Here is a 27,915-nt window from a genome sequence, read left to right as displayed (position 1 = left end):
CCCAACAGACCTTCCATGACCATCTCCACAATGTCACAGCAGACCTGTGCTTCAAGGACAAGAGCCCCAGCTCACTTCTCCCAAATTAAAGCACATAGCAACCTCTGACCCATGCTTGCTCACTGTGAAGTCCTGAAAGGGCCGCACAGCTGCTCTGGGATCCTCCAGATTGAAATAGGTGGGTGAAAATGTTCACAGTACTTTATATGTGGTCAAACTGAAGTAGTTAGCTGCACTGCAAACATCCGAGCGCGGTTGAATAAAACAGTTCCTCGTTAGGCATATATAGTAACGGGGTTGACACTAATGAGGGCAGGCACGATGTTCCCTATGCGACATACAGAATTTTTTTCAGTCATTAGAGAAGCAAGAAAATGTTCCTACATGAAGTTAGTTCATTTGCGGGGAGTCTGCACTTCTCGAGCCGAACCCACTGGCATGACGGAACATGTAAATCAAATCAACTATCCCTTGAGTAATAACTCAGAATGTGATGCACAAACAAATCCAATCATATTTCTGACACAGATATCTGTGCAGTACTCAATCAATGTCATAAGAGAGCATCGCATCTGTAGGACAATACCAGGGCAGCTGGGACTCTGGAGGTCTTTTCACCTGGGGCTCAGGCAGACGTTACACAGACCCAGGGAATGGCAGAATGAGTGCATGTGTAAACCTGTGCTACTAAGTACATCTGATACAAAGTGGGGCACGGCAAGCCATATAGGAGAAAATATGCTCCTAATGGCACGTGTGAGGAGAAGGGAGTGACTGGTGGGTCTGTGTGTGTTTGATGTCTCTCATCTCCCTTGAGGACACATTCAGGTCAATTAAAGTCCTTCCAGCCAAAGGTTTTATACTAAAAACCTGACACGAACATGCTACCCATTGCTATGCTTGCGTAAAATAATTGATTCTAGGCCTTATGGATTTTGACCAAAGATAAAAACCATCTTCTTGTCGGTTGTCTCTGCATACTCTCCCCTTGACCAGATCATTCCACCACATTCAGTGAAGCAGTTTGTGTGTTCTGTCTGAGTGCCTTTATTTTGCTGTAGACACAAGAACAGATGTAGGAGAATAACCATTAACCATCTCACTAGTGTGTGTGTAAAGCTGATGTAAGCCAAGTGTTTTCAAACTGGGATCCAGGGAATGCCAAAGTGCTTAGAAAATTACTAAATAAATAAATCCTATGTTTTATATGAATAAAAAGTGGATTTGATGCAAAATTTGTATAGATATATATGAATAGATTTTTTATTAAATAGAAAAATCTAGAAAGTATACTAAATATACATACATTTATATATATATATATATATATATATATATATATATATATATATATATATATATATATATATATATATATATATATATATACACATACATTCCAGACATTTCAATAATTGACTCCTTTTTAATAGTTAACTTTTAACTATTGATTTATTTATATTTTTAGATCATCAGTCATCAAAGCTCGGTAAATATTGGTCACAGACACGGAGATTTACTTTAAATTTCACCAAGCTGATTACTCACTAAAAAGTCCCACGGATCATGTTTTCATGCCATTTTTAAGACTTATTTTGATGTAACAAAGTGTTTATATCTAAGTGTGTGAGTTGTTCACTTAATTTCTTTACAATAGTCTTTTCATTAACACCATTATGTCGTACATTAAGACAGATTAGTGATAGAAAAACACGCACGGACACAAGAGGTGGGATTTATCGCATGAACCAGAGAGATTTATCGAAATGACCAAAGAGAGTTTTGACTAGTTTTCTGAGGTCTGGGCCACTCTTTGACTCTTTCAGAAACATTGCTTTCTTCACTATAGGGAGGACAGCAGAGGCTCAAGACAGTTATTTATAACCCAGCACTTTGTAATGCTTCCCATTGTGCTGCTGCCTGCCAACTTAACTCGCTTTAATGCACTGTGATGGCCATATAAAAGTATTATTTCTATTTCCCTTCACTCCAAGTCACCAAGGCCTTGATGAGTGGATACAGCTCAGGCCGTTTAAGGCCAAAGCACCAGTGACATCACTGCTAACCCGCCCCACGATATAATGACCTGTTGCCACCGCTTGGAAATGCTTAGTCCACTTCAGCTCATATTCCAGTATTATAAATTCCATAAGTCATATTTAATTTTGCCTGTGAAGGTTCAAAGTAATAGCGGTGACTCCTGTGGCATTGCCCTCTGTGAAATGGTGTTTTGTTGGGGGTGGTTAGATTGGCTCCCGTCTCAATGGGAGTGTTTAAAGTGCCCTTTATTTCAGAAATGTATGGCTCCAGAGAGCACAGCTGACAGCTACCCTTGGTCCCCAACAGAGGGGCGGAGGCACACTGGACTCGCCGTGCCTCTCCCTTGTTGACAGGTAATTTCAGTATTCGTCACTGATATATGAAGGATAAATTTTTGCTAAGGTCTGGTTTTCACAGCACTTCAGATGACAGTCTTAAATCTGTCATAAAGGAAAATTTTGCTTGGGGACTGCATATTTCACCCAGGCTTCTGACACTCAATTTTAACAAGAGCATGAGCTGCAGACAGAGGTTCACTTACCAGTTTTTCCCCCCAACCTAAAGAAAAAAGCTGTGCCAAATACATCACTGCTTAAATATAGATAGGATTTTCTATAATTTTCTGCAAAACGAAAGGATTTTTGCAGGTTATAAGAAAAGATCATAAGAAATGATAAAAAAAATTACAAAGAGTATAAGAAAAAATATAAAAATATAAATTGTTCATAAAGAATTTGAGAAAGAATCTGCAGAATCTAACAAAAATAGGAAATGTATTATGATTTCTACAAAAATATTAAAAAAGACTTACATTTGTAAAACATTTTTAACAGTAATGTTTCTTGGGCCATATAATGATTTTTAAGGATCATGTGACACTTAAAATATATTCAAATAGAAAGCAGTTACTTTAAATTGTAATAATATTGTCCAATATTGAACATGAGATTTCTTTCAAAAACATAAAAAATCTCACTCCAAACATTTGAACAGTAGTCTATATATATATATTTATATTTTAAATTATATATTATATTCACCATATTCTATTTGTACATGTAGGTGCATTACATAACTTTTTATTGATGTCTTAATTGTTTTAGGTATGTTCAAATTCTGTCAAAAATGTGAAAATTTTTGGGAATATTTCAAATCCTACTTCAGAGGTGTTATGACAGTCTATTTGTAAAAGTTTAATTTAACAGTATAATTCTATCTATAAAGAAATTCTATCTTCTATACTTCTATCATAATTCTCATATCATAATTCATTAGAACATTAAATATAGTAATTGTATCATTATAAATTTAGTGCATAAAACACCAAATGTGTTTCTGAGTCAAAGTAGCTCAAAATGTTGAAACAGTGAGTCTAAATCCAACATATAAAAGCTCATATTTACAGAAAGATTTTGACTAGGTTATTTTGTAGGAATTATTCAATCCAAGAACAAGGCCATATTTTCAAATAATCTCATAACTTTTATCTGATTATCTACATGTCTAAAAAGTGTAGAATACAGAAGAGACCCCATGCAGTCAGGGCACAAGTCCTCTTCTTTGCTGGCTCTAGTAGAGCCCATCTCTGGCCAAGCCTTTGACCATCTGTGCTGAGACTATCAGGATTAATGTACCCCAGACAGCAGGCTGAACATGTATCTCAGGCAACACCGCTCCACTGCAAATGGGGCAATTCAGCATGTCTGCTCAGCACTGGCAGGTACCACAGAGGCATATGGGTGAGACAGACTAAGGACTGGCAGTATGCAAGCGGGGTGCTGCAGTCGGCTCCAACGCAGGAGCTAAAGGAACAAAAGCACCCGGGCTCATCAAGAGCACTTTAGATTTGGAGAGCTCTCCAAATGCATTAGCAAGGTCTCTATGTTGTTCTGCCCTGTGTAAAACATTATTCATTAAAAGCACGGGAGCGCTGCACTATGCCGCGCCATCCCGTGAGAGTTTGAGAAGTGCAGCAGTACCCGCCTCTGGGCGCTGCAACTACCTAAAAACCTCCCTTAGTGTTCCCCATCTGCCCCTGAGCACATCAACCATTAGCTTACTCAGGAATGCAGCTCACGTTGAGAAATATATTAGAAGAATGTAACAATAAATTTTGCATACGCCCGACCCATGCCTGTCTCTTACAGACCTCTTGGGTTGCTTTCTTCCACCCCCTATTTTCCTTTTTCCACCTGACTGACCAAAAACTGCATTTGCTCAAATAAATAGCCCTCTTGTTTCCACTTGAACAAGATGGATGGAAAACCAACAGAGACACACACAATAAGCTGGTTCTGCTCGCTCACTCACTTTTGAGACTTAATTTGAAATAAAACATATTCGCAGCTTTCAAATGCATCCCTTTTTTTCAGGACATTGAAACAAACAAACAAAAAAAGCTTTGTTTGTCTTTGATGTATAACATCCCATGTGTAATAACCTGATCTGTGTTTAAACTGCAGAAAGATGCCAATGAAACAACAAACTGTCACCAAATTGATCTCAGGAAAGTTATTCAATGTGCAAAGGTCAATTGTTTTTGTTTGTTTGTTTTAATTGTAGCAACCCCAAATGTACTGTACATATAAGGTCTACACACTCTGGGACACTACCCTTTTTGGGGTACAAATATGTACCACTTAGTAATATGTACATTTCAGTTACTAATATAGACCTGTTAGGGATAAATAGGTAGCACTTTATTTTACAGTCCTATTCCTAATGTACATACTATGTACTTATTATAGTAATTACAATAACTATGTAATAACTAGGTACTAACACTGAACCTACCCCTAAACCTAACCCTACCCCATGTAGTTACCTTGTATTACCAGAAATACACTGTAAGTACACTATGTTAGTACACGTACTGTAAAATAGAGTGCAACCGATAAATAGGGTACAAAGGTGTACTTTTTCAAAAGTTACTGCCCCCTTTGTACATTTTTCTCGTTTGATCTTCTGAGAGTGTATGATATTGGCATTGTATTTTTATTTGACTCTATATTGATGTCTTAATTAAAATTGTATAAATTAAACATTGTTTGGAATCTTTGGAGACCACTTGAAATTGAATCACCTGCCCGGAGACATAGAAGGTCTAACATTAGAAAGCTGAGACTACTTTTGCAAATGCCCTACTAGGGGTGGCCGATATTGCCAAAATCTTATATCTTATATAATGAGTAATTTTATTTTAAAGGTGCAATATGTGACATTTACAAAGATCTATTTACAGAAATGCAATATAATATAAATAACTATAATATAAATAACTATGTTTTAAGAGGTGTATAAAGATCTTTCTTAATGAACTGTTATGTTTTTACCTTAGTTTGAGCAATTTATATCTACATACAAGCTCACTGAAGTACTGAAGTTACTGAAGTAAACAGTCAGTTATTAAATAAGAATAAGAAACTAATTGCATGCAATAAGACAAACTATACTGCATATTCTTCACTGTGTAAATTAATTATATATATATATATATATATATATATATATATATATATATATGTATGTATGTATGTATGTTTTCTTATTGAAGTTAGAAAAGTGAAAGATAACATGCCTAGCGTTTTTGACTCATACATTACACGTCACATCCTGATGTCACGTATCATTACGGTACCTTTATGGGTTGTGTGTGAATGCACGCACAGATTCTGGGAAATCACTGGCGGTGTAAATGAAGGAGCAACTGACGGGACACGTTACATGTATATTATCCGGAATCTCAGTGTGAAAGGGGCTTAACAAAGACCTCTTCGGTTGTTGTTTTTCCACCTTTTCCTTTTTCCACTTGACTGATCTAAAACTGTGTTTTCCCACATAAATAACCCTCTTTAAGTGCAGGAACTGGATGGACAGGCTTTTGACAGAAAACAGTATCCTACCACAGACACACAGATAAAAAACCCAGTTCTCATTCTTCACTCACTTGTGCAATGCGCTGGGTGGCAGCTTGGTTTTCTCCATTTGGCCATAGCAGCTAGTTTTGGCCTCTGGGATGTCCCCAAACTCTTCCAGCATGGCTGCAGCTGCTGTGGTTATAATCCCAAGCCCATCTCGAACCCGTGCCTCAAGAGGATAGTCCCAGTCATCGTAGGATACAGAGATCATTCCAGAGGGGAACGTATCTGGAGTTATGTCTGGGTTGCCCGTGGTCAAGCTGGGCACGATCCAGATGTAGCCGAAACCAGTCAGACCCAGTGATCGGGCCTCCTCTAAGACATAAGCCGCCTCGTCCTTGGAGCAGTACAAGAGGATGACTGGAGACTGCACCTTCTTCAGCTGGATCTGGGTCCTGGAGTCCCCATCTACGGCGTCAAGGGTGATTGTGTGCTGGAGGTCCCAACCGACAAAGCTGTTGTCGACTGTGGTCTTCAGGATGGCAATGAAATCCTGGTAGCCCGGGAACTTGCTTGTCACTATGGAGAAGATGTGCCAGTCATACTCTTCCATGATGTTGAGCATGAGCAGCGCCTCCTGCTGGATGGAGGCCCCGAACTGGAAGAATGTAGATTTTACATCCTGTTGAACAAAAAAAGACAAAAACTGTCTCAGTATATATAGCATATTACACCAAACAAATATGTGATCCCCGAGCACAAAACCAGTCATAAATACTGCCCTACAAAGGCAAAAGACCTTAACTCGCTAGAGTGTGAAACTGAGAAAAGTGACTTTAAGTTTTTTTACTAGTCCAGCCAAATTAATTATAGATAGGACACTGAAAATCTAACAATTAGATGTTTTAGTAATGCTAATTATCTACATAAAAAATTATGAGCTCAAACTTGATTTTTAGCCCCTATTTTGAAGTTAATGTACTCTGCCTTTGCATTGTCTGCAAAACGTGAAAAATCAAACCAAGGCAAAAGGCAGTAACTTCCACATTGTCAATATTTGTATGCTGATCACCTGTAACACCTGTATAAAATCTAGTGATCATGGGCTCATAAAGGCTATTGCATATAATAATGTGACTGTATTAATATTATTATTTTTACCGTAACAAGCGGACTAAAAGTTAAACATGAGTGGATACTGTGGATACCAATTTATTTGCAATTAGCGTCAGTAACATAAAAGAATGCTAGACATAGCATAATTGCTTTTATATTGACTTGTATTAAACAGCCAAACCTAAAAGAACGACTTGTGGATTGATGTGAACGGCAACAAGTGGGAACAGCGCTCAGAATGCTTGTGGATTAAACATCTCCACTGACGTTCATCACCATGGATTGATTTTATCGGGTTACAAGAAAAGGTAGGATATGGATTTAATTGCGAACTGTCAGTAGGCTACTGATTTTATGATTGATCATGCTAGCTACGGCATTCGAGTTCCACACCCGCCCACCTAGAAGTGACAGCCTGGTGAATAATCTCCATTACAAAAAGAAAAAAAATATTTTAAGGTTATTCACGACTACATATTGGTGCCAAGGTATATAGTCTTTACAGTGCTTTGTAATATGGAGCAGTTTGGTAGAACACGATCGACCTATCTAGACTTTAATGGAGAGTAAAACAAAGCAGAACACCATATAACTCCAAACTGACACTATAACTTCATATTGATGTGCGGTTAAACAAAGTCAGAATGCCATAACTCAATTTGAGCATTCCAAACAACGTGAAAAAGCGGTAACTGGTGTTATACAGTGGGTTTCTCCAGGGCTTTTCGAAGTTACGGTTGAGACGACCCATGGTTTTCTCAGAAAAACAATGAAATTCACTCAGGATACTTACACACATAATAAAGGCTGTCTTGAATGTCCCAAAAATGACATTAACTAAATTTAAATCGAAGTTACCGGCTTTTGTCTTTGCACGTCAAATGTAGCACAGGTACATTTGTAACAATACCCAAAAATACATTGTATGAGTCAAAATTATCGGTTACTTTTATGCCAAAAGTAAAAAGGAAATTAAGTACAGATCATTTTCCATGAAAATATTTTGTAAATTTGATACCATAAATATATCAAAATGTAATTTTTGATCAGTAATATGCATAGCTAAGGACTTCATTTGGAAAACTTCAAAGGTGATTTTCTCTAATCTTTATAATAGTAATATTTTTTGAATGCAATAATTTTTTATCATTTAATCTCAAAATGAATATCCATTTTTCGTAGCATACATTATAATTTTTTAAAGCCTAAATTCACTTGTAGCATTTAAAACAAGTTATTTTAGTGTTTATTGGCCATAACATGGAAAATGTATCTTATTGTGTTAGGTAGAATTGTAATATTAGTGTTTCAGTAATAGACTTCAAATAAAAACACAACAACAGTTAAAATAAAAGAATTCATAATACACCAGAACAGATGGAATAGAGGAACCACTGAAATACTTGGAAGAGCTCTCAACTCAGTATTACAGACTGACAGAGTTAACAAAAGTTAATATGGTTCTTTATTAAAATATAACAAGATAAAAAGGAAAGAGAAGAGCTTTTCTGGTTCTTTAGCTCCTCTGAGATCCATCTGATATATGCATCTCTGGCCTTGATGAACTCATTGTCTAATCATAATGATGCACCGAGCCAGTTCTTTCTGGCTGAGCAAATTCAATCCCCATGTGCCTTTAGAACTATTCCCTCCAGCATCCCACAGTTCCACAGCTTTAAGGAGCCCTCTGATGCACAAAGGACACAATCATTTTTTGATTCATATTCTGAGTTCAAACTTTTTACTCATTTTATGAATGAGAGGATCAGAAGCCTTTGTAAGTAACGCACCATGCTTTCATTAACCTTCTCAATCATGCTAACACTATTTTTCCCACCACCATTTCAATGTAAACCTATTACTGCAGCCTTATAAATGGTAAATGAAAGGTAGCCCATGAGTGAATACAGATGTAAGATCAGGCATCTGTCTTTGTGTGCATGTGTGAAAGATGCCTGTATAGGAAACATGTTAAAGTCTGCATATGTTGCTATTTTCAGGAAGCTTGGCTTGACATTCCCAATTTCACACACCGGGGAATTTAAACAGACACTGGCGCTGCAAAGTAAACACAAGATAACTGTGGATATAACTTACATTTCCTTTGACCAAATCTGTTATGCTACTTTTCCATGACCAACCATCTGGCCTCCCAGATGACACTCACCCACATCAGTATCTTCAAACACCACATCAGATTTTTGTTGGCCTTCTCGTCCTTTTTTTATTCAGTGCCAGCAAAATATAAGACATTCATTAAAGCTGCTTCGGATAGCAGCAGTGATTATCTTCTGTTTATGTGATGGAAAGTTAATGAAACACAGGGTTCATGCTGGAGACACTTGATTGAGTGGTCATTGCAATAAATGTTTATTAGTCAGTCGATGGGCTGGCAATGACAGCTTTTCCTGGACCTGTGTCCAGTTTTTCTGCAAGATTTAATAACATGTCTTTTCTCTGAATGGAAATATTTGGATAATTTGGTATTTTGACTCATGTGAAATTTTACTCCATTTTGAGATCCAAACCTTTGACTGGTACTATAAACATAATGTAAAGAAAACACAAAAGATTTACTATAATAGTAGTAGCAGTATATTTAGGGAAGTATAAATGCATAAATGGCTGCCCACTGCTCTGGGTGTGTGTTCACAGCTGTGTGTGTGTGTGCACTTTGAATGGGTTAAATGCAGAGCACAAATCTTGAGCATGGATCACCATACTTGGCTGAATGTCACATCACTACTAGCATAATTCTTGTTAATTTTGTTGTTATTTTACCATTTCACTTTTTCCATCATTATAAGAACAAATTTAGAATTTTTTACAAAAATGTATGAAATTTTTTAATCAAATTCTATATTCAATAAATAATGCATTCATATGGAAATAGTCTTTTTCAAAAAAAAAAGGAAATTACACATACCATATTTTTAAGTAATCCATAGTCAAAGACTATACAGTATATATATATGTCAACTTTATTAGGTAGACTTTGCTATTACCGGGTTGGATCCCCTTTTGCCTTCGGAACTGCCTTAATTATTTGTGGTATAGATTCAACAAGGTGTCGGAAACATTCCTCATATATTTTGGTCCATATTGACATGATAGCGTCAGGCAGTTGCTGCAGATTTGTCGGCTGCACATCCATGATTCGAATCTCCCGTTCCGCCACATCCCTGTCACATCTGGTGACTGTGGAGGACATTTGAGTAACGTAAACTCATTGTCATGTTCAAGAAAACAGTCTGAGATGATTTGATCATTTTTTTTAATGATTTTCCTAGCTGACAGAAGCGGGACCTGGTGTGGTCTTCTGCTGCTGTAGTCCATCTGCTTCAGGGTTCGACGTGTTGTGCGTTCAGAAACTGTATCCTGAGTACCTTGGTTGTAACGAATGGTTATTTGAGTTACTGTTGCCTTTCTTTCTTCTCTAACCAGTCTGCCCACCTCTGACATCAACCAGGCATTTTCGTCCACACAACTGCCGCTCACTGGATAGTTTCTCTTTTTCGGACCTTGTCTGTAAACCCTAGAGATGGTTATGTGTGGAAATCAAAGGTAGATCAGCAGTTTTTGAAATACTCAGACCAGCCCGTCTGGCACCAACAACCATTCCATGTTCAAAGTCACTTAAATCCCCTTTGTTCCCCATTCTGATGCTCGGTTTGAACTTCAGCAAGTTGTCTTCACAACATCTAGACGTCTAAATGCAGTGAGCTGCTGCAATGTGATTGGCTGATTAGCAATTTGTGTTCCCAAGCAATTGAATACGTTTACCTAATAAAGTGTTCGGTGAGTGTAAATGGCAGAACTAATAATAATAGCAAAACTAGAAATACTTTGGTGAAGCAAATTTTCACAGAAAATTCATATGACACTGCTGAGGTTTAAATACAAGGTTTATGAATCACACTATCACACCCATTATGCAGTCTAGGATAAATTTAAATACAAAATGTGTCTTTGAATCTAGCACCTAGTTAAAACTTTATGTAAAACTTTATTTTAAGGACCAATTCTCACTAACTATTTGCTTTTTGCATGCATGCTACTAGCATATTGGCTGTTTATTAGTACTTTTTTATAAGCACATATGATAATACTTTACTTAAAGCCTCTATGTATAATGCATTTTAAAAGTAGTTTTAATGCATAAATTATGCCTTGAATACATGTAACCACAGTTAAAACATTATAGCACTTCTTAAATCATTGTTACACTATGCATTTTAAATTTGGTTATACTTATTTATGACAAGATAAAATGCATTACAACATACATTATGAATAATTCTAATGCATTATACCCTTTATTATACATAAAGGCTTTAAGTAAAGTTTAAATGCACATATTAATGCCTGCATGACCATATTTTGGATCGCTTAATCTACCCTATACCTTAACTTAACAACTACTTTACTTATTATAATTAATAAGAAGCAAATAAGCAGTTTGTTCATGCAAAACTCTTAGTAAATTGTGAATGTGTTCCCTATTCTAAAATGTTACCATTCAACTTGAAACAAAGGCTTTTGCAATGAAATATTATTGTTTAACAGTTACACTGTAATGTGAAGTGGCCCCTGTGAGACTAGACACATTTACTTAAATGATGGATGGACGACAAGACAGTCCTAATTTATTTTCACTGCCTCACCTTGGAAAGATTTTAATTATTCCTCAAAGGTTGACGTTATCTAAAAGTGGCACAGTTTTGAGTGGCAATTTCTTTTCAATCAGATCTGGGGATGTCAACTAAAATGGAGCAGATTATATTACATATATGGAATAATGGCATAAAGATTAATCAGCTTGTGCTGCCTGCTCCCCACAGTTGTCCATCAACTCTTGAAGTGCAGGGTTAAGAAAATATGACCCTCGTAATAATGTGTCTACTGGGCGCTGTGTGTGGGGTGAACATGTAGATTGTGTGGAGTGAGCACTCGTTGACCTCATTCTGCAGATGAACTCAGGAGCTGATGGAAAGAGAGGGAGGATGTAATTGTTTCATGTTAAAAACAATGTGTTCCCTTTTTACAACAAGGATGAAACAGATAATTGCAAAGTGAGAGCAAGAAAAAGAAAGAAAATATTATCTGTATGTTCCAGAAACACTGTCACTGTGCATTAGTTGTAAGGATTTTTCAATGACTCTTTCTGCTGGTTACATCATTAAATCTTTATGAGTTTGTCGCTGAATCTGTTCTACAACACTGATTTATTTGGAAATTAAACAAGTGACTGTCTTTATGAATTACTCACTGAATCATTTTTAGTTAATCGATTCATTTCAAACAAAGCATCAGGTTTGGCTTCATTTGGCAATTATTTTCATTTGCAGAGTAAAATAAAAAATTATACTTAGCATAATATAATTGTATTATTTAAATATGCATTATAGCCACAACTGCAGCATGAAAAGAATGATTCATAAAGTACATTTATAAAGATTTTGCATTGTTGCCTAAATGTAATTTCACATCCAAGCACCGAGTGTGACATGAAAGGCATGTGTAATCAGCTTCAGGGGTGTGAAAGAAGATTTGTATGCATTTGACTAGAGCGTAGCAATACTAGTTTCTAATTTCCCATCCGCTTTACTGAGGATCTGCATCATCCTTGCCTGCTGTTGAGCTTTCTCAATGCCATTTTCTTCATATAACAGGATGCCATTACCAGCCAGAGGCCATAAAGCTATATTGTTTGCTCAGAAAAAGGAAACAATGCAGTATCATATTTCGAAGCAAACCTGAAAAAAAGAATAGAAAAAAGATTTGGAGCGGAGATATTTCTTAAAAGACATTGCTTAAGATCTTAAGACCTTCTGATGTTCTCTGTCGAACTACTTTATGGTTTGACATCAATCATTCTGCACATATTTCATCTCTTAAAGGTATAGTTCACCCAAAAATGAAAATTTTACCCCCAAGACATCCAAGAGGTAGGTGACTTTGTTTCTTCAGTAGAACACAAACAGAGATTTTTAAGTCAAACTGTTGAAGTCTATCACTCTTATAATGTAAGTGATGGGTATCATAGCTAAAACATACAATTAAAAAAAAACATACACAAACAAAAACAAATTAAAATTTGCAGCTCATGACGATACATTGATGTGTAAAGATACAAAATGATTGGTCAGTGCAAGAACCAGTTTTTACCTCTGATTCACGCAATGTCCAACTATTAGAACTCTCCTGAGAATCTCTTCCTGAGCGCCTTCTCAAGCAGGCACATGAGGCATCTTCTTCTTCTTGCTTTATAATGGATCGCAGACTTATAAGTGCATTATCACCACCTGTCTCTCAAATAGACCACTGACACTTCTAATTGAGATTGTAGATAAAGTGTCAATGGTCCATTTCAGAGATCGGTCGGTAATGCACTTGTAATTCTGTAATCCACCATAAAGCAAGAAAAAGAAGACGCCTCACGCGACTGCTGTTGAGAATGCACACAACAGGACACATTCAGGAGAGTTCTAGCAGAAGGGAGAAAACAATATAAATACTGTTCACTTTCTTGCACAGACCGATCATTTTCTGTCTTTACACATCAATGTATCATAACGAGCCGCAGGGTTTAATTTGGTTTTGTTTGTGTATGGGTTTTTTTTTTGTTTTATTGTATGTTTTAGCTGTGATTCCCATTTACATTATAAGCCTGACAGACTGCATCGGTTTGAGCTAAAAACCAACAAACTTGACAGACAGAATGTGTTATTTCTGAGAAATCCAAATGTAATGAATTACATCAATAACCGCTAAGAGCATCTGAGGTGCCCTTTTGGCATCTCAACAGCGTGAGCTCTCAGACACATTAGAGCTATTTAGATCTCTCTCTGTTCAAAAACAATCACTAAGATATTAAAACCAAAGCAACTAGCGGCAAGATCTCTACAGTTTCTCTAAAGCCCTGTTTGATGGACCATCGTGGCTGTTAGCCTGATTAGACCTCCAGTCTGATCCGCCAATATAGGTTGGCATCGTCAGCTGAGCGAGCAATGAGAGTGCATGTACATAATCTACAGTAAGTATGCCATTTTGTATGTGAGTGAGCGTGTGGATACTCTGAAGCGCTTCAGAGGGCCGCCTCAGGGGTGGCCGGCGTTTTCCCCACAGCTCATGTAATTCCCAGCAGCAGAGCAAACACGGCACAGTTAGTCTAATAACACAACACAGAAGAGCCACACAGCGCTAATGCCATCACAGCGCCCAGCCCGGCTGCACTTCGTTAAATTGTGACTTTGTAAACTCTATAAATTGTCAGTTTCCTTTTGATGGAGTGGTACACCACCAAGCAGCATAATGGTGTTGCTGTTAATGCCAATTCTTTGCACCGTTTTTCAAAGGCTCTGTCTCAAGAGCTGCTTCATGAGCTTATTTTAGTGTGCCACAGAGCTCTTACAAATAAAGCAAATGAGTGGAGCCAGAGGAAGAAATAGTGAGAAAAAGAGCAAGGCTGATATACACACAGCAGTACTGCAGCCAAAGGGACAGAACTGAACTTCACCATCTGTCCTGTGCTGAAGAAACTCTGTCCCAAATATAAAACTGCAGGGTTTCCGTCATTTTTGACGAAAAATAATTTCAGTGACTTGTTCTGCCAATTATATATATATATATATATATATATATATATATATATATATATATATATATATATACAGTGTATTGCATAAGTACATTTAAAATCAATTTCTAAGAAAATCTGGTTGGCTTTTTGTTTTTACTGCATATCAAATCCCAATACATGCATGAAAACACATAAATATATTTATTTGTCTACAAAAGCCATAGAAAAAGGCTAAAGGTTAAAATTCTGCCTGGTGGAGGATTTCACATTCAGTATGACATTCTATGACCGTTAATTCCTTTCATTAATTTATATATCTTTTTTTTACAAATTTTAAAGGTCTGAAAATCATTATTTTAAAATTCCATATCCATAGCAGTGGAAACCATGAAACTATTAAGAAAGATGGAAAATAATACAGTATTTTAATAAAAATGCAGTATTACAGTTGTTCTCAAGTTGTTCTTGACACCAGGGCCCTCATCAATATGCAAAGGCCCCATGACTTTTCCAGTTATTTGTGATTCACTGGATAAGTATTTAGATTTTTTTACAATTTTTATTTTTTAACTATTTTAATTTACATTCATTTAAAGGGGGGGGGGGTGAAATGCTATTTCATGCATACTGAGTTTTTTACTCTGTTAAAGAGTTGGATTCCCATGCTAAACATTGACAAAGTTTCAAAAATTAAGTTGTACATTTGAAGGAGTATTTATGTTCCCAAAATACTCCTTCCGGTTTGTTACAAGTTTCGGAAAGTTTTTTTCGAGTATGGCTCTGTGTGACGTTAGATGGAGTGGAATTTCCTTATATGGGTCCTGAGGGCACTTCTTCCGGAAGAGCGCACGCTCCCGTATAGCAGAGAGGCTGAGCACAGACATTCATTCGCTGATCAGAGCGAGAGCGTCGCGAAAAGTCACAAAAGGAGTGTGTTTTTGGTTGCCAGGGCAAGACAACACTGCACAGATTACCAGAAAAAAACAGCATTAAGGGACCAGTGGATGGAGTTTATTTTTACAGAGCATCAACGGAGTTGTGCAAGTGTTTTTGTTTGTTCCCTGCAATTTCGAAAATGCTTGTTTTACAAACAAGGCCCAGTTTGACGACGGATTTGCGTATTGTTTATTTCTTAAGGATGATGCAATCCCAACGAAAAAGGGTCACGATCGTGTGTTGGAACCGCAGGCGGTGAGTAAAACTGCTTAAAATATCTCTGCCTCCTTGTTAGTGCGTCCCCTCCCATGCCGGAGACCCGGGTTCGAGCCCCGCTCGGAGCGAGTCGTTGCTGCTGCTGCTCTCGTTCAGTTTCAGCCTCTGGATCTGATTCTGGATCATAAATAAATGGCTGAATCTGACTGTTAGCCATGGTTTGTTTTGGATGATGGTTTTTTTCCTCACAGTAATGTCACAGCTTCCACATGCTCTCAACGCAAAAGCCTACTGGCGCTCGTGATTCTTTAGCTCCGCCCAAACGTCACGCCTCCAGCCGGTCATCTTTCTCTTATGAATATAATAAAACTAAAGACTTTTTGGAGTTATGAAGGATGCAGTACTACTCTATAGGTACTCAAGATTAACAGGATATTGAGTGAAAACGAGCATTTCACGAGCATTATAATTTATATTTGTAGTTGTTTTAGCTCATTTTAATGCTTATTTTGTCTTGTTTCAAATCTCGAGACCCCATAACTTTTCCACATTTAATACATTAAAAAAGAGACATTTTACTGGCAGTATGGTATGTATACTCATCACAAAAAAAAAAAACTAAAGCTAAAAAAAAAAACATCTGTGGTGTACTTAGGAACAAAAAAATTCAAGCACTCAAATTTATATTTCCATCATTATAGAGACTTTCCACATAATGATGTGGGTGATACTGGAAGTTCAAATGAGATTTAGATTTATGTTGATTCACAGTTCGACTTGAGCTGAATAAAAATTAATGAAGCTAAAAAAAAATAAAAATAAAAAATTAAGCATGATCTCCTTTTCTCTGTGTTTATTTTAGTCTAAATCAATGTACTTATCATGAGGTGAGCAGTGACTGGTTGGTAAATTCTCCACTTCTTGTGAAGCGAATGCCCTGCAGACTGAACATGAACCCTTCCTATGATTTGGAATCTCACTAAATTCCTTGCGAATCCACTTTGCTGGGCACTTCCAGGTGAACATACCCAGAGACAGAGCACTGCACTGCAGCACCAGCGTCACTAGTTACACAACTCCACAGCATCACAGACTTTCTCTCTGCATTCCATTCATTCAGTGCCTTTTTCTTTCCTTATTCATCCTCTCCTTTCATCTCCCTTTTGCTTCTGTCTGCTTCTCTTTTTTTATTTTCAGTACCTCCCCTCTCTCTCTCTGGGCTCTGCATGATTGTCCCTCCTAAAAAAAACACCTTATCAGCACGTGTGATTGATGAAAAAGGGGAACGTGTGCAGAAATTCAATTATACTGACATGCTGGTGACAGAGAGAGAGAGAGCGATCTGGGTGGGGTGGAGGGGGGTGGAGAAAGAGAAACAGAAAAAAAGAAAACAACAGTACTGCTGTGAAATGCCACTCACCAAAGTGCAATTAGCTCTCCTGCAAACAAAAGACGTGATTATTCTCTTTAAGATCACGTCTGAAAAACTTGCAATAAAAAGCTTCATCGCTTTGCCTGTCACAACTGGGAGAGAAGCATTATTTATGATCCTGTTGGAACAGATTCTTTTTTATATTTAATGAAATTCCTTCTCAATGAAAAAAAGGGGGGGGGGGGGTGAGAAGATAGGTGGAGGTATAATGAAGAGGGTCCATAAACCCCATGATGCTGCGCTCTGAGTAAAAACTTTGCCACTGTTTCATGAAGTGTTCATTACATAACTGTCATGAGTTTCTCAAAAACAGATTTGCAGAACACTCTCACAGCCTTAGGGGCATGTGACTGACAGCTGCCTTAGACAATAAGGTGTTCACCTCACATTACAAGTGAAACACAGATTACTAACCACATTACCAACGAAAAAAAGAAGAAAAAAAAACTGTTTTAAATGGCAACGACTGTGTTCCAGCAACATGTAAAGCCCTCCGACCTCCATACGCGAATCATATTTTATGCTGATTTGATATGAATTTCTGTGGCTCACAGTAACTAGGACCCAATGGGAACTAAGGCACAGGGACTAAAGAAAAGAAAAGGCAGAACACGGTCTACATTTTTAACCCATCATAATAAATCTTCCATGCTCATGCTTCATTAATTCCCATGCCCACTTCTGAATAAGACCTGAACTTTGTTGGAAACTGTCAGGAGATCAATAGAGAACAGAGGTTATATTTCACCTCAAACAAGCGACGGTAATGAATGAATGATCACGCTGGCTTCCTCTTACAGCAAACCCCCTGAAGCACTTTAAAATACCACTTAGGTTGAGCCTGCACTTTAGCAATCAATTAAGCCAAGCTGGTGGTTTTATACGACATACAATTATTAAGAAACATGCTAAGATCAGATGGATAATCAGCAGCTGTCTCAACAGAGACAGATATGTTCGTAGAGTGAGGCAACGAAAGGTAAAAGGTGCTCTTTGGTGTGAGATAAGAGTTTAAAAATAGCAGACGGCTCAAGTTTGTTCATCTACATGCTCACTGAGCTTGCATTCACAATCGTCTTTTTGTAACTGCTGCTGTTTTTCTGTCAGGACTTTTTAACAAGCACCAAAGCCCACAGGGGCAAGCTGACAAAGGCAGATAAACTTTCTCCAAGCACAGATAGTCTCGGTCTCTCTCCCTCTGTGGGCACTGCCCCACTCCTGTCAGAGAATTCCTCAGGACGTTCCCTTCAGAGTCCTTTATGTTTACATCATCAGATTACTAATCACATTACAAGTGCTGTCATTCTGAGAAGAGCTGCGTGTTTGCACTCTGTTCGACTTGTTTGTTCAATCTTTACATGTCAGGATCTGTGACGCAGCCTGTACAGGAAGATGATGATCCACAAATCATACAGGCGGTCAGAGGTCAGTGTCACAACGGCTGGTAATCATCGGATCATAATCATGTGGGTATGTAACTGAGAGCAGGCATCTTTTTCTCTGAAATGACCTGACAACTCAATACAAAGCATTATATGGCAGAACAGCAACTTCCAAATTGCCCTGCTGTTTTTAATATAGACGCGATGGAGCTTTCGTAAATGATTCATTTCATTTGTGTTCAATTGCACTTAAGAAGCACAGCAGGCAGTCATACAAAAATTCTGTCATTATTTACTGGCCTTAGAGTCTTTCTAAAGGTTTGCTTTCGCCATGGAACATAAAAGCAGAACGCAGAAGTTCAGCAGAACGTGCATGCTGCTCTTTTCTTTACAATGAAAGTGTATGGTGAATTTTCTGTTAGTAATGACTTCAATTTTAGTCTGTTCCAGTGTTAATTTAATATTTACATACTATTAAAGTGCTTTATGTCATTTCAGTTTTAGTAATTTTTGTAATTAATCTTATTTTAAGTTAGTTGCCAAACCAACGTGTCTTAATTCCATTAAAGTGTTTCATGTAATATATTATTCTATTTCAGCTTTATTTCAATTAGTTAACAATAGCAACCATTGTTTTTTGTAATCCGACAAAGCTATTATATTGTTCAGAATGTCTTGGAAAATAGTGCACGAGTCATATAAATTACTAATTATGGATTTATTGTGCTTTTTATTTTTTGGAATCCATACAATTGTACAAAAGAAAGCAGTGCGAGATTGAAAGAGAATAAGAGAGTAGCGCTGCATTATGGGATTGGCATTTAATAATTTCCAAAAGGAGCCAAATAATTAACATTACAGCCTTACATCAATTGTCATTTTTCCTTAGCTTGCATTTATTTATTCAGCAGACAGAGAACACACACACACACACACACACAAATCTAAACTAAATCAGATTATGTGCACAGCGGCTCTGGGCAGGGCCCGAGTGTTGGAACGAATGGATGTTCTGCCCTGTGGTTTTTGTCCATTTCCACTGCAGAAAAACTTCAGCTGCAAACATCACCATCGAACTTTTTAAAACCACCAAAAGTAGATGCCATATTTAATGGAGGATGAGGAAAAACACTGTTCCCTCTTTTGTCACATGGCAGGTGCTGTGGGAACGCAACCAGCCCGTGTTAAGCGCTCCCATTTCATTTTGATTGGCTGCCAGCAAACGGTAGAGAGTAACTGGCACTTGTTATACTTCAGCAGACAAACGGCACTCCTGGGAGATGTCAATCAGGCATGCTCGAGGCTGTGACGTAACCACCCAGAGCTACTGAACCTGAAACCAAGCAGCTCACCGAATGCAACTGTTCACACACACTCACATTTGCACAGAAATGCACTAAAAATGCTCCACTTCAGCAGCAGACCACATATAATGTACAATGTCAAGTGGACTTTAACTAGCAAATACACACACACGTAAAGAAGTTCTTGAATTGATAGGATCCAATAAAATGCAGTCACATCAATTGCAAAGAGTCATCATACACTGAGAATAAATCGGTTTAGAAACAATTTTCACACAGAAATTGTTAGTAAATTTCACAAACAATTATAAAGAATGGGCAAGTAACATTGAAATAAATGTGACATTTTGAAGTAGAAAAACTGAAATAGCATTTTAATGTGGTTTTATTAACAAAGTTGGGGAGGAGCACGATCAGATAATCAACCAATTTGGCACAGGTGCACCTCGTTTAGCTAATCATCTTAACTAGCACACAAGCGTATATATATCCAGTCTTCCTACCTCCTGTCCCACCACAGTTTTTTGGCATCCCTCCTCCACCCCAACTCCTCACTTATAATGTAATTATTCCAAATTAGGGATAGGGGGAGTTATTTGGGTTCTGGCTATGCTCTGGGCCTGGACCCCTCCCCCAAGACAGCACGCCAAAATATGCCTACTATTCGCCTTCAGATTAGATGTAAGGGTGAACTCGTGAATTGTAAAATGTACTACTTTAGTCTTTGTTTTATTTCTCTGTTCCATTACCTTTTGAAAAGGCATTTTATAGTCATTGGTCTGTTTACATTTTTGTTCTCAACAAAGTAATATTAGGTGCTAAATCATGTCCCAGATATTAGCTTTTAAGAGGATTTATGAAAGAAACACCACAGCAATCTCTTTAATATCTCAGTAGTTTCTCCAAGATACAAAAATATATTAAATCATTTGTTATTTTAGTATTATTATATTTATACTATCATAGTGTTTTTAATTAGCTTTATGTAGCTTTAACATTTTAGTAAATTTAGTACTTTTATTTCAGCTTCATACCAATTAACAAAAACTATTTTTGATAGTTTTAGTTTACAATAACAACACTGAATTAAATTGAGAAATTGAGGAAAAAACCATGGTGATTTCACACGTGTCTCCTCCAGTGTTTTAGATGTGATCCCATCACTGCCACGTACATATTTAACACTATACCATGTGTAAAAAATTTCTATATAAATTCAAGAAATTCTCTTTACAGTTCATACAAGATAAAGTTATGTGAGCAGTGCTATTCAAATATATTTCGCTCTGTTTAAGTCTATTTGTATTTCTGTTCAGGTATTTTAGGAGAAACATCTGCGACCAAGTAGATACACTGAACTCCATAGGAACATAAGAACTCCACTCAATTATGCAGTGAAACGGAGAGCAAACAGAGCCTTTTGCGTAACTCTCCTGCTTCACCACTTTCTCAAAATCTCTTGACAAAAGACGCTAATAATCTCACTCGTTATATCTCATCATCATAGTCAGGAGACCGGCTAAACAGAAAAGGCAGACGAATGAAACTGCTGCAGAGACTCGCAAATCTCTCCTCGACAGTCATTGTGCGAGAATCGTATTTCTTTCTATTGGAGTGTACACAAATTGAAAAAATATTATGACTTTAAACTCAATTCTGAAGAAGCGAGACAATAAAAACGGGAAAATGTAGTTTGCATTGTTCAGACAAATCAGGCGAAAACAGAGATGGAGCAGCTTTGTGTAAACAACTCAGCCTGCCACATCTGTCTTAATATAGCCATGTGTTCACCATTAGATTTCCTCTGCCACACACAGACACACTCCCTCCGTTGCCATGACAAAAGTTTTTGTGAACTTTAGTAAGGACAAGAATAAACGACCAAAGTGTCACCATTGACCAGCCCTCTATTGACTTTGTGGCTCATTTTCCGCCGGCTGCCCACTCTCTGTGTACTCATCAGCTTGACTGACAGGATGTCTGCTTCACTCTCGACCAATCAGCATCTGTGCCGGAGCAGACGTTTGGTCTGATCAGACAGCACCTGAGGGTGATCTGATGTCAGAGACGTGCTGGGACTAAAAAACAGCTTGGGACGTGCTGATCAAATGCTAAGTACTGCATGCTGTATCATCTCGTTCATATACAGTATTGAATTTTTACCCAATTTTTAGATTTCAAACACAGAACAAAAAACATGAATGTTTTATCATTCACCAGTATGTAAAGCACTGTGAAATATGATTAATGGAGGTCACGTAAATGAACAGGTAAAAAAAAAAAAAAATCAGGAATACATTTGAAAGTTTCTGCTGAACATTTAGGGCCAGATTTACTAAACAGCAAATTAGTGAGAGAGTGCAATTCCAAAACAGCGTGGATGGGTATGGAAATTTCTGCAGGTGATTTACTGACAATGCACAAATTAAAGAACACAGACGCAACATCTCATTTCTATAATGACCAAAGCAATCTACCAAGCGCTGTGCAAAATTAGCATAAGGATATGTTCGGATTCAGATAATGTGTTCTTCTGACATTGCGTGATTCATTTGAATACCTATAAATTTCTCTAAAAAGTGACTTTTTAGAGATTTTAACCATTTTGCATTGTCATATCCTCATCAAAAACATATCTGGATTTGTGTTTTATTATGTGTGAGTAATCCTTTGTCCAACTCTTCTGCACTCAAAACACTGACCCATACGTACTCCAGCAAATTTCTTAATGAGATTTCAAATAATGTTTTCACCATGGCAGTCCTTAGGGCTCCTAAAATAGTTTAACATCCTGAACAAAGCTTATTAAGGAATCTTTCAGAACATATTTTCACGAAGAATAAGAATAAAACAGAATAAAATTGCAGTCAATTGCATGTTATTATATATTTTTTCCTGTAAACACACAGCTTATACCTGGGAAACAGCTTTATAGCGTATGCTGTTAAATTGTAAACAATCCTTCAAATAAAGTGCCAATGGCATGAAACCTGAATGCAACTCACATTTTAAAGTACAATTTTAAGTAAAATCCATCAGAAGCTTGTCCAGAAGAAAAAGTGGACACACACAAAAAAAACCTGCTGTGTGAAAAAGAGCAGTAAATAGTTTTTTAAAAAGTGCATTTCAACTAGGGATGCACGATCATGATTTTTCATGGCCGATTCCGATACCGTTTTTTTACAAGCAAACTGTCCAATTCCGATACCGATTTCAGTTTTTTTTCTTTTTAAGCAACAAACAAAAAAGAAGGAAAGTATTCATAAATAACATGTTTATTTGGTATTTAATTGGCCAAACTGGCTTTTGGCTATTGAAAAAATAACCGTAACCATCTGAAATTAACAGCAGTAACTCCACAGTAAGTAGCCTACATTCAATACAAACATAGATGGTACACACATCAGCATTTAGCTTTTGTTTTTGGGATGGGATTAAACTACATAGAACAGGCCTTAAATTAAAAGATTATATATACTTTTTTTTTTTTTTACTTGAGCCAATGAAAAATAAATAACTATTGGCTTGAGTTAAAAAATATAGATGTGCATCATTACCCTCAAATGTTTTAATTGGATGAATGAAACTCATTTTTTCAGTTTACTACAGCAGGTGATTTTTAAATGAAATTAAGTCCATGTAATTTTAAGGTAAAATAGAAAATAATCATCCTATACAGAACTTACGTTTACTTCTGGCTTTTCAAATGTGTATGAAAGTTTTACTTTATAAAAATAAATAAATGAATAAATACAAATTTCAGTTTTGTCACAGTTTAGCCTGTTTCGTTTTTCATCCAACATGCACGAAGTTGAGCTGAACATTGCTTCACTGTCTCCGCTTGTGTAGGGACAGGTACAGTATGCTCGCGCAGGAAAGGAACTCTTATTTGTGCGGCAGTACACCAATGTCTGTTCGCTTCCTGCTATCTGTGCCTCAGACATGTAGCTCTGCACTTCCAGTGCTGTACGGCTGCCCGTGTCCTGCGCACAGATTTCAAAATACTCTTTCACACAAATGACATGATAGCGAATGATTACAATGTAGTCTGTGCACATGGGCGCACTTCCGGAAAAATCTGCCGAAAAAAGACCAAAAACCGGCCAATTGCCGATCGTGTATTTAAAAAAAAAAACGTCCGGTTCCAATTTATGGCCAGTCAACCGGTGCATCCCTAATTTCAAATACATTTAAACGTTTACCTCTCTCATTCAGTCATAATTAGGCTGCAAGATTGAATTATGAACTGGTAAACGACAAACTGATTACAGAACATGTTTGTAAAGCTTTAAATGTTCATTTTTAAAAAGCAATGTTATCAGCTTTTACAACTAAACATTTGCAAACAAAATTGTACTGCAAAATCTGCACAAATAAAAGTCGTAAACAGTTCAGTAGTGCAGAGTTTACAGGTTAGACTTCTTTTTTGAAGGCTCAAAGTAAAGTGCTACCACACTTTGGATGACTTAATTCCACTGCCGCCTGCCTCTGCAATCTTGCTGAATGCCGCAGAGACACTGTGCGGCAAGCACGTGACATAAAACAAGGCCAGCTATTGGCTATTTGCCTATTTTTCCTGCTGAACTGGCTGAGTAAAAGCTCTGGTGGCTCATTACTGCCACGCTTTGGTCACCGCAGATTTAAAATATGCAAGAAATGAGCCACTTACGGCAAATAAAATTTATTTAGCAACTAATCGATGACTAAATTAGTTGACAACTATTTTAATAATCGATTTTAATCGCTTAAATTGATTAGTTGTTTCATCTCTACACTAAACAATCATTTCAGATTTAACTATGGAAGGATTTTCCGGACTATTTTCAAATGGACTTGCAAATTGTATTTTCATTTGCATTTTCGAAAGCGAAAATGCAAACGGTAATGCAAGATTTGCAATTGCATTTGGATTATGTCACAATTTATGCGTCCACATTTTGAAAACGCAAATGAAAATACAATTTGCAATTCCATTTGAAAATAGTCCGTAAAATCCAATTTGTGAGTTTGCATTGAAAAAAAATGTCACAGACTTTTTGCGACTGGTGAGATTCAGCTGATGGCACTTCTCATTCATTTCTATTGTATCTGTAAACAGTAATTGATTGTCGCACAACTTTCTGACCATAATTCAATGGCGTCAAGGCTGTAATGTGATTAGCTTTCAAAGCACACGTGACACATGTTGATTGTTAGGCTTTTTCCAATGGTAATACATACCCTCATATCTCCCAATAATAAGACCATCTGTTGTCTAACTGCTTTTATAATGAGATGTTACAAATAAGCTTGTTGCTACAGTACGTAAGAGTAGTTCATCCCTGTCTGGTATGATATTGTATTATTCATTGTCCTATCGAAGAATGTCAGCAATGAGTCTGAAACATTTAACAATAATTTGGGATCCATTAAACAGATCCTGATGATGTGCAAATTGTACATTGGTTTCAGAGACTGTATTTATCATGCCTAAAAGTAAAGCCTCCCATTTCAGACCTACTTCATAATTAACCTAATAAAATCATGTTTTTTTACTGCAGCCTGATGCTTTACCACAGTCTAATTGGACTAGAATCAACACAGTCAATACCATGCAAGATTAAAAATAGCCTGACCTTTAAAAAAGATGAAAAAGGCCTCTATATTATTAACATTATAAGACTTCTGTAAATCCATGAACATTTGCAAATGCATCTGAAAATCCATCTGATGTCTGTGAAATACAGCGATCTAACATCTCTGCATCGCTCATAAAATTCATCGAATCAAAGTTCTGCTACAAACAGCCCCCTCTGGCATTCAATGTGAGGGCATGAGCAGAGAAATATAAACATTTAGTAACAGTAAATTAAAGTGCTTATATAAGGCAGTGTGAGCCATCTGTGATCTGCACTGCTGAAGGAGGCATAAGTAACTGGGTCAGCCGCCTGTCCTGTCCTCTATCATGCTTTAGCTTGCGGCTGAGAGACAGCGCAACTTCAATGTACAGGTGAAGCCAAAAAGCTTTCCGTGTGTGCCATCTCCCAATTACTGGGGGCTAAAGTGCACCTCACCTCTTTAACCGTAGTGCTCTAGCACAAAAAAAAAAATGAAAACAGCCAATTAACATTACACAGAAACAAGTCACCATTATGCTGAAATGGCAAGACAAATAATACATGGCTTTATTACCATTTAATGTTTTTTATCGTTTGCTTAATTCACATCAAAAAAAATTGAGGAGAACACAGCAAAAGTTGCTGACCTACTTTCACTCCTTCAAAGTTTCCAATCTCCCATTTGAGAGGGCCATGGAGCCGCATGTTGCTAAAGCTCTCCCTGCATGGGAACAGAGGAGGAGCGGCAGACTCAAGCTGTTCTTTAAGAGCTGTGCTCCACAGAGAGGGCTCACCTGCTCTCAGACAGAGATCAGATGCCCGGTCTCACCAAAACTCCCAATTTCCCAATCACCCTCCACACTTACACACACACATAAATATCTGTAGTCAGGTTATTGTCACTCCTGGGAAGGAGATGGAGAAAAAAATCTTTCACAAAACCTAGTGAGCTGTCTCCTTAGGCAGCACTTTAAGGCATCATAAACATGCTTGTGATGCAAAGGCTGTTCTGAAAGGAAGGAAGCATAATTATGCTGCCTCTCAAGATACCTCATTTAATCCATTGAGAGTAATGGTATATAATGCATTACAATGAGAAAAAAATTTAATTCAAGATGGCAGATAAAGCAAGATTAATGTTAAACTATACTGAATTAAATTTAGTATAAATTTACTATAAATGATTCAATATACTGTATATATATATTACTATAAATGATTCAATAGTGAATATATATATATATATATATATATATATATACACACTCACTGGCCACTTTAATAGGTATACCATGCCTATTATGGAACCATTCGGTTAGAATGCTTCATCAGAAGGCAGCTATTTATGTAGACATCGAGGCAGCACACTAGGTTTTGGAACAGATCCAGAAAAGTCAGACAACATGAGTGACAATGCTGACACATATGAAAAAAAAAACATTTCCCATAAAAATGTTCAAATTTAACATTAATATCAGCTATAATCCACTAAAATGCTGCCTCTGAAGGCAGCTGTTTATGTAGGCAGTGGGCAACAAAGCAGCACACTAGGTTTTGGAACAGAGACAGGGGGTATAAGAGACACAGAGAGAAGAAGAGTGAGTGGCATGTTGTTAAAGCTAAAGTGAGTGAGACACGTGTGTCCATGTACACTAATGAACATTGTCACTGGATGGGCCTGGCAGACGGAGCCGAACAGACAACATTTGCTTGTCATGACTAAAGGATCTGACACAGCCCTGTGCTACACGCTCTGCTCCCTGTAATGCTGTGTTAGCAGAGATTATCACAGATGCTCGGCACAGCCCTAAATGATAACATGATGCAGGAGAGGGATGGAAAAAGAGAAAAAAACATCTCCTAATTTGCAAATCAAAGAAATGAGAGTCAGATATTTATAGCCAGAACAGCCTGAGGAGATCTACCCCACTTTTTCTGCTCTCTACTTTCTCTTTTGCTGCCCACTGGCATCTAAAAATCACGTCTAACATTTGTTGATAGGTACAATTTTGCAGTACACCCATGGAGACCCATCATGACCTCACAACTGAAGTTTGGAATGGTGTTGATGCTTCTGTCTCGCTGAGCAGTCCTGGCATATGCAAACTGGCAGAAACAACATCCACAACAACAGGCACGGCAACAGGAGACATGGCTCAACCTGCGTCAACTCCATGACATAAACCTCTACACAAAGCACGCAATTAAAGGTGAACTTCTAAGGGGACATGTCCAGCGCTCTGCTATGTAATGCATCAGACATTGGCCGAGGGGGTGGTGAGTCACACAGGCACCATGCAGTCAGCAGAGCGTGTCCGTGTACATGACACAGATCAGGGATCAGTTAAGATCTCATAGCTACAGGAGCATTCACACACTGAGGTTTCTTGGGGTCAAACTATCTGTATATACATAGAGGATCTGGTTGAATGCTTTAGACAGTCCACATTGTG

General features: G+C 37.4%; 1 protein-coding gene across 4 annotated transcripts in view; it reads right to left on the bottom strand.

Annotated features, from left to right (window-relative positions):
• grin2aa (glutamate receptor, ionotropic, N-methyl D-aspartate 2A, a) overlaps positions 1–27,915 on the bottom strand; it is a 143,229-nt gene that overhangs the window by 57,825 nt on the left and 57,489 nt on the right. For all 4 annotated transcript variants that reach the window (XM_026208159.1, XM_026208161.1, XM_026208160.1 and 1 more), the window contains one exon: positions 5,987–6,579. In XM_026208159.1, the coding sequence (XP_026063944.1) occupies positions 5,987–6,579 (593 nt within the window). The remainder of the gene's footprint in view (positions 1–5,986; positions 6,580–27,915) is intronic.

This window comes from Carassius auratus, chromosome 28 (assembly GCF_003368295.1).
Source record: "Carassius auratus strain Wakin chromosome 28, ASM336829v1, whole genome shotgun sequence".
NCBI classification, from domain to species: Eukaryota; Metazoa; Chordata; class Actinopteri; order Cypriniformes; family Cyprinidae; genus Carassius; species Carassius auratus.
Note: the sequence above shows the minus strand (reverse complement) of the source record. Positions and strands in the feature narration are given on the sequence as shown.